Here is a 13,731-nt window from a genome sequence, read left to right as displayed (position 1 = left end):
ATTCTTATTAAGGGGAGGAGGATGTAATGACCTGAAATCCTAAAATGTATCTCGAGGAAAGAATTTTAGATCTGTGCATTGATTTAAAAGTTATCAAATCCTCGAGTTTCGCATTAGATATTTTCCCAATAGGTAAACGACACCTTAGAGACGTAATTTAAGGAAACCGATCATACCATTAGATTCGTGTCGAAAAATCACCCAAAATAGAGTATAAGTTTGTCCAATTCGGCATTCGGGAAAAACAATTCCCAAAATGACAAGTATGTCCCAACTTAAGTGATATAAATATCTAAATTCTATTAGAAAAATCAGATTTTTCTTATTCTCCTCTCCAAACAAATCTCAACCCTTTTCCTTCAATATTTGAAACTCAGATCTACGCCAAACGAGAACGATCCGAGCTTAGGCGTAAGAAGGAAAGTTGTTCCTCTCGCCAAGGGTTACGCGTGGACGCAAAGAAATCCGATTTTCGCCGGAAGAAAAGTTTGGAGATTGGCCGGAGGCGATTTTAAAGTCCGTTCAACCGTTGAAAATAGCTTAATGTAGGTTGCCTTCCCTTCTACCTTCTAGTTATGCGATAATTTCATAGAAAATCCATATGATTGTTGATAAATCGATTGTTTCATTAAGTTTATACATATTTGAACAATTTGAATCATGTTTGCATGCTTATTTATGATTGGTTTTAGTTCATTTGATGTAATATAATCATTTTATAGTTAATATGATATTTGGATCGATTTTGGTCGAGTTTCGACGAAAAATCAGCAATTCGGAAAAGTATCCGAATGTTGAGTTTGGTTCTAATTTGTTTTGTGTTGCTTCCATATAGTATGTATACCCATTTCCTACATTTATTTCATTAAAAATAATTAGTATTACTTTAAGTTCTTTAATAAATAAATAAATAGTTCATTTTCAATTTCGACTTTGAAAAAAATTATTTTTCAACACTTAGTTAAATTTGCATAGATTTCCAGCTTTTATGTCTTATGGTTTTATCTTCGTTTTCGAGTCTTTCTAATCAACCAAAACCATCGAATGGAATTGGTTGATGCTCTATGGATTTCGAATTTCTTTAAAAGTAAAATTACTTTGATAGATATGTAGGAAATTAGATGATAGATTGATCGATTTAATCGATGGATGGATAGAGAGAACGTATGTTCTCGACTGATTGATGGGACAGTGCCTCCAGTTCTACGTAGTGGCCATGCCACGTAAAACGTGATAGATAGATAGAGGGATGAGATGGTTGATGGATGGAAATGACAGATAACTGTCACTGGAAGGCACTACCAGAGTTTGTTTGTATTTTCGATTAAAAAGAAATGATATATTATATACAAAATAAATTATTTTGTTTACCAGTAAAGGTTTGTAGAAAACCCATAAAGAGTGACGCGTTGCTGTGTATCCGGAAGCGGCGAGTCAATCTAGGATAACACTAGATGTCATATGCTCTTCGGTAGTATGGGATACCTTAGAGCATATTACAGCTTATGAAATCCGGGAATTTCTCCTACTTATTTTCTGGGGAACGTTGTGTGTAAAGGCGGTCTCTGTATAGTGTAGAGATAGGCGGGGTTCACATGCATTGCCTCTTGATAGGCTTCGACGCGAGGGGTCTCCTGGGCTAGTTAGTGATCACTTTTAGTCTGTAGTCGTCAAACGGTCGACCTCACCGTTAGTTGAACTCAGTATTGGGTTCTTGGTCAACGGCCAGTCTGAGCCGGATAAATGGTCATCCAACCGTGGTATGCTAGACCGGCCACAAAATCAGATTATAACGATGGGATTCCACATCGGAGGTTAAGTTTGGAATATCGTATTGCCATAGCCGAGGCGGTTATATCGGCGTGTTCCTCTGCTCTCTTATCGATTACACCGCCGTGTTCTTATTATGTATCTTTTTCTTATTTTGTAATGATTGATAGATGTTTTCATTTAAAAGATGCATATGTTACTTTAAATGATAGGTTGAAATTATTTAACTGTTTATTGAATATGCTTAGACATTTATCGTATGTTACATTATGAAAAACTTACATTATTTAACTGTTCAACTGATTACTCGTGCAGTATGACTCGTTGTTAGAACGGCGTTCATCCTGCTGAGTAACATTCCCCTGTTACTCACCCTATCCTTCCCCTTTCAGATTATTCAACTTTTGAAGAACCGTTCTTTGAGGAGTCTTTTGAGGAGGTCCTCGAGGAGGATCAGATTGATGTCTTGCCGCCGCCATGTCTTTGAGGACTAGTAGAGGATCTTAGCGGTTTCTGGTTGTAGATAAGAAACATGGTAGTTTAGAAATTTTTGTAACCTGATGAATTATGAGATTAAAGATCTTGACTTATATCAGTGTTTGTCGATTTCTTCTGTTTACTCTAGACTCTCGTATAGATGTTAGTTAAATGTTTATTCCGCTGCGTGTATTTTCTTTTCATAACTATTATTATTTATGAATGTTCTGTTAGATTGTGTGATTGATTACCTCATACCTCGAGATTCTAACCGATGAATCATAGGGATTCGTGTTGGGATTTCGGGGCGTGACAATCTTAATCGGGATCTCAAAAAAAAATTGCATCTGCAGATCACTTCAAACCCCAGCTTTCCAATAAAAAATAATAATGATACAAAAACAACCTCAAGCAATCAATAATTTCATAATTTCCAAGATTTTCAATATCACATCTGTCAATCCAAATCAAAACCCCGCAAAAACCAACTCTAAATATTCATTCTAAATCTAACATAATGAATTAAGAGGTCAATTATATTATAAACAGCAAATAATTTACAAGGAATTTTGCTATAATTCACACTAATCAAATTCAAACTAAACAAAATTCAGTAAATCAATCTTGATAAATCTGAAATATAACAAACCTAAAGTGTAAGAAACACATAAACTTGAAATATTTAATTGGAGGAGGAGGAGGAGACGAACCGGTACAGAGTTAGACATCAAAGCACCAGTCCCAGCAACAGCGGAGATGCGACGATCGAAGGATAGAGAGAAAGAAGGAGTGAGAGATGGATAAGGTAGTCTGAAGGGAAGTAAGAATATGGAACAAGGGAGCCGAGAAGGAGGTGATGCGGTGGCCGAAGGAAAGTAAAGCCTCGTGTGTACGGAAGCGCTCGACACCAAAAGGGAGTCCATCATCTGTTTTTTGTTTTTTCCTTCCCGTCCTCTCTCGAAAGTATTAAAATCTAAAGATGGGGGGAATGGAGGGGAAGAAGGGATGTTGGACGCTAATTATGGCAGTAGTGATGTCGGTCTGCTCTTATATATAGTTGGAATCAAGAAGATTTATGAGAATATGGGATTGTTAAATTACAGTTTGACTCCTGTTTTGGGTGATTCTATGCTAATAACCCCCCTTACGTTTGATAATGACACTTACCAAAATGGGCTTCTCAATTTGATGTTCTCCATGATATTGACGGTTGAGATGAACGGTTGTAATCACTTCATGTTGATTGTGTCACCAAAGGTGGAATGGATAGAAATTAGAAACTAAAAAATACTTTCCTATATTAGTAAGATTTCAAATCTTAGTAAGGGTCATTGGACTCCCATGGATTATCACATTAGGTGATTTTCCATTGATTTGATTCTGAGTGATAAGCACTGCTAAACCTTAGTTCAGTACGTAATTTTTTCCATAGCACTCTCTATTAGAGGGTAGACTAGTGTCTTGATCAGACATAATGCTCACCGTCGTTACGAAAGAAGAAATTGGGGTGTAATAAGTGAAGGTTGGGGTGCCAATATCAACTCTCTATAATTAAGATATTTTGATAAAAACCAAGAAAATTATACCTTATAAGAATGGTTAATTTTTAAAATTACAAAAATATTATTTTTTATTATATAGTCTTCAAGAGCTCTCTAATCAATATTTTAAATTATAAATAAATCTTTTTGATGTATGTGCTTTTACTCATGCCACCTTCTCTTAGTAAAATTCAAAATCTTGTTTACTTATAAGCTAACCTGACTCATAAAAAATTATGTCTAATCTTTTGTAATTACATGGGAATCATAATTTCCTTTTACTGTTAAGAGGTATTTAAAAAGCAAAAGTTTGCCCAAAGCATTGTTTTATTAGGATTTAGGAACAAATATTGGGTTTGGTTGTATGTGGCCGCACATGTATTTCTTTTGACCAAAATGACCTTGGTAATAATGAGGTTAAAGTAAATGTGGATGCATTTTTGTATTAAGGTTAAAAGATGAATAAAAATCCATATTAGGTCCCCATCAAGTAATTTTCCGATTATTTTTTCATCCTACACTCCAATCATAGAAAAATCTTTTGGGTCAATGTTAATGGCTGCTTGTTGGTCGCATCACATTGTTCCATTTGTTTCAACACAAAGGCAAGATGTATACATGTACTCTTTCAAATTTCCAAAGCCCAAAAGTCAATGGATAAGTAAGTTGGGTTTTGTTCTATTACAAGAAATCAAATTTACACCTAGAAGCCGTGTCTCTAGACGAACAAGAAGATCCGTGGCTGACAAATAGGACTATTCCACATAGCGTGTCAAACTGTTCTAACTCAAGCTTGCAAATTTTGATTTCCCCACTCTTTTTTTTAAATTATAATAATAGCAATATACATCTACAATTTATGGGTGTATTATTGGTATTAAGAACAGTGGAGGTAATTTTTGTGATTATCTCGGTATTGTTCCTCTAAGCTTGTTTCTTCTATTCCTTACTATCGTCTCCGTCCCCTGTTACACAGAAACTTCGATGCTTAAGTTAGTTTCATAGAAAATTTTACGAATTTTTTTAGATTTCTCATTTTTTCGTACCTTCCTCTCTGTGGAATGCCCTATTTATAAAAAAGAAATTTCCTTGATTTCCTCTTTCTCTTGGTCTTTACTTCAATCCTTATTTTCATCGAACTATTTCCATGATTCTCTCCCTCTTTTTCGATTTAGACTTGACCGTCTTATCTAGGATCCCTGATATTGTGGGATTCAAGGAGGTTATTAGATCTTTCTTCTCAAACTGTTCTGATTTACCATTCCTTGATAAGATCTAAGTACTTATCATGCCACGTGTCTTTATTCCGAGGTTGACGAATTTTTCCTCCACAATGCCCCCTCTTGGGAATTCAGGTGTAACCTAAATTTTTGAAACTTGTTATCCGATCTTAAGGCTCGGTGTACCAATCACATGGCATCGTTTGGTTTTTTCTTAGTCGAACGGTCACATTCACTACACGCCTTAACTTCCTCATCAATGCTTTGTCCACATGTCGTTTTACTATCAGTCATATTCACTACGTCGTTTGCGTATTTGGGACACCCCTCCACCTTGTGCGTCACAATGTTGGATGCGCATCATTAATGCATACATGTCACATTCTGATTGGCTCGGTAAGGCGTCGTTGTTACATGGCCGCATCAATTTCTTCGCCTCATTATGCTCATTTTTTCTCCTTGATGATCTCATTCTTTGATGTTCATCCCCTTTGAAACATCAAATCTCGATGTTTTCTTGCCCATTGATTTCTTTGTCAATCCCAAGATTCTCTTCTCTATTTAAGGAGTGTCCTGCCTCCTCTACCTCTTTATCACTACCTTCTTCCTTCTCTTGTTCTCCCATTCTCAATGTCCCCTTGTTTGGCTTTTGTCATCTCCATTTTTTCTCAAGTACTCTTTTCTTTCCTTACCATTTAATTCTCTTCAATTTATTTTCCTTAATTTTTTTTTACCATGGGAAGGAAGCCCTACAAACCTCCTTATTGCCCCAACATAGAATCTGTCAGGGATCAATTCAAAATCCCTGACTCAGTGGCCATTTCCAACACTAACCATCCCAGGCCCCTACAATAGTGGGATGAGGGCACCATTGTATCTACTGGGGTTAGTTTTGTGCTGGCTTTCAAATACACCTTAACCCCCTGACCCGCAAAGTTCTTAATTATTATCACAAGGCTTTGAGGCAGATGACTGGAAATTTTTACCAGCTCATCTGTATGATTGAGCTAGTAAACCTAAAGTTGAACAAGCACCATAGCTCAGGCTCGACTACATCCGAACCCAGTTTATTATGGCCCGAGCCCCAAAGAGAGGTCATTTCTACCTGACGAAGAGGAAGGAGAGGGACATGTTTTTTAGCCCCCCCCCCCCCCCCAACTCTGATAATATCTCTGACATTCTTAATTATTATCGCAAGGCTTTGAGGACTGGAAATTTTTACCGGCTCATCCGTATGATCGAGCTAGTATACCTAAAGTTGAACGAGCACCATAGCTCAGGCTTGACTACATCCGAGCCCAGTTTATTATGGCATGAGGCCCAAAGAGAGGTCATTTCTACCTGACGAAGAGGAAGGAGAGGGACATGTTTTTTAGCCCCCCCCCCCAACTCTGATAATAAGTAGTCCATTTTTCCAATCGAACTGAATGGGTTCTAGAACACGATCCTGGTCAGCCCCGACCCTCCTCTATAGTACAATGGTATTGGGGGTAAGTTCTCTAAACCCTTCCTCTGTTGAACCCTAACTTCTCTTCCATTTGTCTCATATTTGTTGTTTGCTTTGCAGGCTACCCAAAGGATGACAACCCTCCTCCTCCTATTGTTCTCGAAGCCATTTTCCGAGACAAAAAGCTAAAGTGACACCTCATCGACCCTTCATTATCAAAACCCATCACCCTCAATCTCATCCCTTCACTTTCTTCCTCTTCACCCGAGACTTCTTTCTCTTCCAGCCTCAACCTCTGAACCACCCCCAAAATTACCCCAAAGCCAATTACCCCCCCCCCCCAATCATCTTTTTACCAATTGCGTGACTAAAATAAATAAAAAATGAGTAACCCCCTTCTAGTTCGTAAACCACCCCATCTCGCTCTTCTGCCAACCCCCTATTACCCATATTGATTAGGATCCTAACGTCCAAATCTTGGTTCTGACCCAGTCTCAAGGACGGTTTGCCTCTTCCCACCAAGAGGCAAAAAAAAATTATCTCCTTCAGGATCAGCAGGTGAATGTAGCTTCTGCTACATTTACCAACCAAAAGTCACACGCAACTTCTAATAAGGGGTCTGGGTCTTCTTTTTAGGCCCCTGGAATTCAACCAACCTGTTCTGTGCTGAAGGCTTTTTTTACCATCCTCTTGATCTAAGGTCAATCTATTCTCGAGTCTTACTCTACCTTGAAGGAGGGTGAGGTGGCTCAGGCAATCTTGGAGTCAATTCGTCTTTTGGGCAACAAGAGGGTTGTCTACGACTTATTGGACAAAGATCCCGACTTCTTGTTTGAAGAATCACTCAAGGGACTGGCGCAGGTACTTTCTCCCTTTTTTTTCCCTTTTCATTGAACCTAGGGGTGTCAATGGATAGTCAAAAATTCGAATCCCATTCGAATTCTAATTTGAAAATTGGATAGTGTAGAGGTCATTTTTGTGATTGACCTCGAGATTTAATCATTAACAAGATTATTCACCAATAAATCATAGAAATAATAGAAAAAATAATGAAAAAGAGAAATAACACAAAGAGATTTTTTACGTGGTTCGGCAAACGTGCCTACGTCCACGGGCTCAAGGAGCCATTTCACTATAAATCTCAGATTTACCTAACCTCCTTTCTCCCTATCCATATTTTCTCCTCCTTTTTTATCTTTTCTCCCCCTTCTCCTTTGCAATAACCTCCCGTTTTTTAAATAGAGAAACCCTAATTAAAGTCTTAACCCTAATTAATTACAATTGACCATCTTGCGCCTTATCCAACTTAACAATTACATAACAAGGAGAATAATCCTTTTAAATTTGAAATCTTCCCTAATAAGATAGAACTCTCTTTAAATGATGCCACGTGTTCACCTCAAGATGCGCATTGATGGTGTGAATGGACGATTCGGATAGAAGACGATTTTATCCTTTCACATAGCCCCCTCTCGAAGGTGGAGATCGATATATTAAGATCCGCCTTCGAGAAATACTTCTGACCTGAGTGAACTCCATCCCTGATTTTTGAATTAGTATGATTATTATTCTCCTGAACCTATTTTTTGCAAACTTGATATCCAACTCGATTGAACTCCCATAATTAGCAAATGCTTCAATAATATAATTAACCGCAAGCTGGTCTTGATTTCCATAATGAGTCAAAACTTTGGTAAGTGATAGAAGAACCGATCAAAATCCCAGATCGGACTTAGATCCCAGAATAATCCAAAACTTTGATAAATAAGAAAAGAACCGATCGAAATCCCAGATCGGGCTTAGATCCCAAAACGATCCAAGACTTTGATGAATAACCATAGAACCTATCGAAATCCCAAATCAGGCTTGGATCCCAAAATGATCCAAGACTTTGATGAATAACCACAGAACCGATCGAAATCCCAGATCGAGCTTAGATCCCAACATGATCCAAGACTTAGATAAATAACCATAGAACCGACCGAAATCCCAAGTCGGGCTTAGATCCCAAAATGATCCAAGACTTTGATAAATAATAGAATAATCGACCATATTAGATTTTGCATCTCTCACCTCATAGAGTGACACTCGGGTCTTCATGCGTCCGTGAGAAACTGACCTTATTAGAGTTTCGTGCCACTCACCTCATAGAGTGACACACGGGTCCACAAAGGGAATCGACCTTATTAGAATTTCGTGACACTCACCTCATAGAGTGACACACGAATCCGTAAAGGGAACCGACCTTATTAGAATTTCGTGCCACTCACCTCATAAAATGACACACAGGTCCGCAGAGGGAACTGACCTTATTAGAATTTCGTGCCACTCACCTCATAGAGTAACACACTGGTCCACAGAGGGAACCGCCCTTCTCGCCTTATAAAAATTTGCTAAATCGACCTGAAAATTTTGAACCAACAGAGATCACAATATTCATAAAATATAATCATTTTATCTTGGTGGGTTAGAATTATGGGCTGAACCTCCCACCTCAACATAGTCCTTAAACTCAATCAAATTGGATACGAGGTTAACCCCCATACTACTTTTAAATCGAAGCCTCCTCAAGTAACAAATTGGGTCACATAGGACCCTTATTACGAGCTCGAACTAAGCCTCCAATCATACAATCAATAAATTGAATTATAAATTAAGCTACTTAACTCATTGGAGTTTGTAGACTTGACCGAGTTGGACATAGAACTATTCCCCAAATTTTCTTTTGTCGAGCCACCCAAACAAATGAATTGTGCTCAAACTAGGCCCCAAAATATTAGCCCCCATGTTAATTTCAAAAGATGAGTTAAGTCGTAATAATTGTGTCACATGGCACTTTATTATGGGTGCGACCCGAACCCCTGAGCAATACAGTTGTTTGATGCAATTCGATGGGGATTGGGGATCCCAATGAATTAAATTAGACCCATGTCCTTCTTGTCTTGTGTTTCCTTATACAAGAATATGGATTTAATATACATCAAGTATTGATACGTGTACCTTTTATTGCTATTGTTATTTACTTTATCGAATAAGCAATAAGCAATGTAGTAAAATTAAATTTTCTATATTTACCTTTTTAATGTAAATAATAAATAATACCTGATAGAATCGGTGTTTTACTTATAAGTATCCTTCCTGCAGAGTACTTTCGTTGTGAGAGTGCACGAGCCCCCGAGCAAGCATTGAAGCTGTTGGTGACAACCCATGGCTACATAAATCAATATGGGTCATGAACCCATTAAATAAGTTTGGAAACATCATGTTGGTCCTGGCGGTATCAACACCTTCAAGCATTGTAGCTGCTGGTGACAACCCATGGCTACATAAATCAATATGGGTCATGAACCCATTAAATAAGTTTGGAAACATCATGTTGGTCCTGGCGATATCAACACCTTCACAACTTAATGCCCAGCTCTTTGTCCTCTACTCCTTTCATTTTTATTCTCCTCCACATTTCGTCGAACACCCGGTTGGCATCATCAATCTTGCCTTTAGAATAAGAATCAACAATCATAGAACCATATCTAGCCAAGCTAAGAACCCTTCTCTAAAACTTAAGCCTTTAATCCCTTCCAAAATGCCCAAAGCCTTTAGTCTCTTCCTCGAGATCTTGCCAAGAATTTCCATGGCTTACCAGAACCCATACAACAGCACCCACCAAAGATAAAATCAGTGAGTTAAAAACAGAAGGCAACCCCATCAAGAAACCCAATAGTCTACCCTTTCTTCCTTCGTCTCTCATTTTCTTTTTCTTTTTTACAACCCCTTTTTATTCCTACTGCTAGAGCTCTCGAACCTGTATAATATCTAAGTTTATTATTAAGAATTCGTGTGTACCCTTAGACGATGGGCACGATTTGAACCATGGTTGCCACCATTAACCCTCAGTATAATCTACTGCCAATATGTACCTCCCACACGGTTCTACAACAGCCTTCTCAAAATCCTCTCCCTTTCTTCCTCGGCGAAATTAAAATAAAAAAAATGCTCAATCATCGAAGGGTTCCTGTAGACACCCCATTTTTACATTCACCTGATTAATCAACTCGTCAATCTGATTGCAATGGTTCCCAATGATAGATGTTCATTCCAATGCTATATTTTATTGTTAGATGTGTTTCAGAAATTCAGATGAGGTATCTCAAACTAACAAAATTGTAAAAACCACGCTACGCTAAGAAAATATAACCCCAAAAACATAGAAATCATTATCTTGCAGACAAAAAGAAGCTTTACGATAAAAATCACTAGAAAATGACCAAAATACCCCTAACATCAAAACAACCCTAGAGCCCACATCACGCATAGAAAAATCCTTTCGAACACATAAAATAACACATTGAAACCAAATAAACCATTTCACCAATTTTCACAAAATTCGACAAAATTACGAAAATGCCCCTCATAGGGTTTGCGATCATTTAGCATAAAAATTCATAAGTAACACAAACCAACATTTCCATTGAATTCCTTACGAAAAATCGATTTCAAAACATCCTGAAACATTGAAAAATGACTTAAAACACGAAAAATCCTCTCCGAGGGCAAAACGGTAATTTTATAATTTTAATAATTAAAAATTTTGAAATCAATAATTAAAATATTAATTAGTGTAAAGTGAAATCCTAATTAAAATTAAAGTCAATCAAGTAAGAATTAAGTCAAATCTTAAAATCAAGTCAATCAAGTAAGACTTAAGTCAAACCCTAAGACCAAGTCACTCATAGGACTTAAGTCAAAACCCTAATTAAAATCCTAATCTAATCAAGTTAATCTCATAGGACTAAAGTCAAAACCCTAATCTAAAATAATCAAGTCAATCTCATAAGACTAAAGTCAAAATCCTAAATTAAAATCCTAAAGACTAAGTCAATCTCATAAGACTAAAGTCAAAACCCTAATTAAAATCCTAAAAGGAACCCTAATCAAATCCTAGTTCTTCTAAAAAACTTTATAAATAGGAGCCTCCACACCCTATTTTCGAATAAAAAATGAAACCCTAGAAAAAGTAAGTCAAAAAGCTTCCCTAGCCTCCCATAAATCCTAATTTTGAAGTTCCAACTCCTTACCTAACATCCATACCCCAACTTTAGCTCAAAAAACACTTAGAAGCTCTTCAAAAACACCCAGAAATCCAGAAAAAAATCAGAAAATTCAGATCTAATAAGAAAGTACCTCTTTTTGGAGATCCAAAACGAATCTGGTGATAGAACGAAGCGAGGAATGTTGTACAAAGAGCTATTCTACCAAATCTGAGGGAACAAAACCGTTGCGTTCGTGAAGATAATTTTTTATTTATTTTTATTTAGGTCTTTTTAGCAATGTAATTTATTTGGGAATTAGTAGAGATCGACGTTTGTCAGGTGGGGTTGGTGCCTAACACTTTCCAACCCCGTAATGTGATCCCCGAACTTAGTATTTTCTTTCGTAGATTAGTTGTCTTTTTTTTTAGAGTTAATGATCAATTACTAGAATGCAATAACTAGGTGGTGACTCCCAAACCTCAAAGGTCAAAAGCAGATCCGCGCATCCCGCGGATCGAAGGCACTTTTAGTGGTGACTCCACTAAGAACTTTTGAGGATCAAACTTGAAAAGCCCAAGTATGGGAACATTGCCATTTAGACCTAAATTTTTTTTTTATTTTTTTATTTAGTTTATTTGACTCGTTTATTTTTTAGCTTTGTATTATATTCTCTCGACAATTTTTTATTTTTTTAGCATATTATTTTGGTTCAATCAAGTATTATTTCTGTGGTTCAATTGAGGGTCGTTTAAGATGACCCAAAATAATGCGAGATTGCAAAGATGTGATTTTTGTTGATGGTAGAATAATGATTATCGGATCAGGTTATTTATTTATTTATTTATTTTTTATATATTTTTTTTATCTAGATCTATCCTTTTAAAAAAAAAGTTTTGGGTGTGTGCCGATTTGTTCTTTGATGATATACATAAGAGAATAAAATTTTATTGGCTGTTCATTAGGTACGTGTCGATTTGACCTTTGGCAGCATATTGTTTTTTTCCTTTCTTCTAAAAAAAATGTGTTGTTGTGTGTTGTTGGCAGCAACAAAAAAAAATGTGCTGGTGATGTTGGGTGTTGTTGTTGTGTGTTGATGTGCTGTTAGGTATTGTTGTTGTGTTGTTGTTGCTGTTGGGTGTTGCTGTTGTGTGTTGTTGTTGTTGTTTGGTGTTGCTGTTGAGTGTTGTGTGTTGCTGTTGTACTGTTGTTGTTGTGTATTATTAGATAGCAACATATACGGAAAAAATGAGTGGTGTATGTGCTGACGGCATGTTGGATGTTTTGGCAGCAATAAAAAATTGTGTGTTGGCAACCAAAAAAAAAAAGGAATTTATTTTCTTTAAAATCAATTAGTTTTTTTTTTAAATAAAAATAAAAATAAAAAAAGGGATTCATCACTCCAAATCACAACAACTATCATGTTATCTTCAATTTAATGTCATTGAAGCCTCGATTTATTTCGGGTCACCAAAAACCACCCTTAATTGGACCATAAAAAGAATATCCTTGGTTTGGACTAAAAATAATGAGCTTGTGCCAACAATTGGATCCAATTATTATTCCTTGTCTCAATTGCCTATCTATCAGTGACATGATCTTGATAGGTTTGATGTGCGTATATTTAATAATGTGATTGGAATAATGTTTATTTTGATTCATGTATATATGGTATCAATGTTATGATGGTATGATCAGGCTCATGGGCCCAGTGTTTGGAAAAGGCCCCGGGCACACCCTACCCTATTTTGCACGCTTGCACGTCCCATATAGCTAACGTGACACTAGTGCGTGGCCTGATCTCGTCGGAGATGAGACGTCATTCATGAAAACCACAACTCCAGTCACGTACCTTAGGGTATATCAAACTGGGGCATCAGTACCGTCTGATCAGGTGACTTTGAAAGGTATATCGATGCACCCAGGCTAGAGCAACCTGAGCCTTTGACTTATTGTAAGCCACACAATTACATGTCCCGATTGCCAACGTAGTACTAATACGTGGTGGGTCCCTTCGTGGGATGTCAAACTATTTATGAAAGCTACAATTATTGACTTGTACCCATAGGTATATCAAAGATAATCTAAGTACATCAATTGCACTTCTTGATCAAAATCGTTGCCTAAGCGAGATCCTGCCCTGCTGTACCCTACTGTACGAGGGGGATAGACTACGTCTATTCTAGACGAGAGGTATTTAAATGGGCCCTTGCTCAGCATCGTGCACCACCTTTCAACTGGGGATCAAA

The 13,731-nt window shown here is 37.2% G+C and overlaps 1 protein-coding gene across 1 annotated transcript in view; it reads right to left on the bottom strand.

The window, feature by feature from the left end:
- LOC147404854 (CBS domain-containing protein CBSX1, chloroplastic-like) overlaps positions 1-3,291 on the bottom strand; it is a 37,702-nt gene extending 34,411 nt beyond the window's left edge. Inside the window, exon 1 of the mRNA XM_086440948.1 lies at positions 2,958-3,291. Coding sequence (XP_086297074.1) covers positions 2,958-3,173 — 216 coding nt within the window. The 5' untranslated portion in view covers positions 3,174-3,291. The remainder of the gene's footprint in view (positions 1-2,957) is intronic.
- Between the last annotated feature and the right edge of the window lie 10,440 nt (positions 3,292-13,731).

The sequence above is a fragment of the Akebia trifoliata genome, chromosome 4, assembly GCF_017979445.1.
Source record: "Akebia trifoliata isolate Shusen 1 chromosome 4, ASM1797944v1, whole genome shotgun sequence".
In the NCBI taxonomy this organism is placed as follows: domain Eukaryota; kingdom Viridiplantae; phylum Streptophyta; class Magnoliopsida; order Ranunculales; family Lardizabalaceae; genus Akebia; species Akebia trifoliata.
The sequence above is the reverse complement of the archived record's forward strand: the minus strand, read 5'-3'. Positions and strand labels throughout refer to the sequence as shown.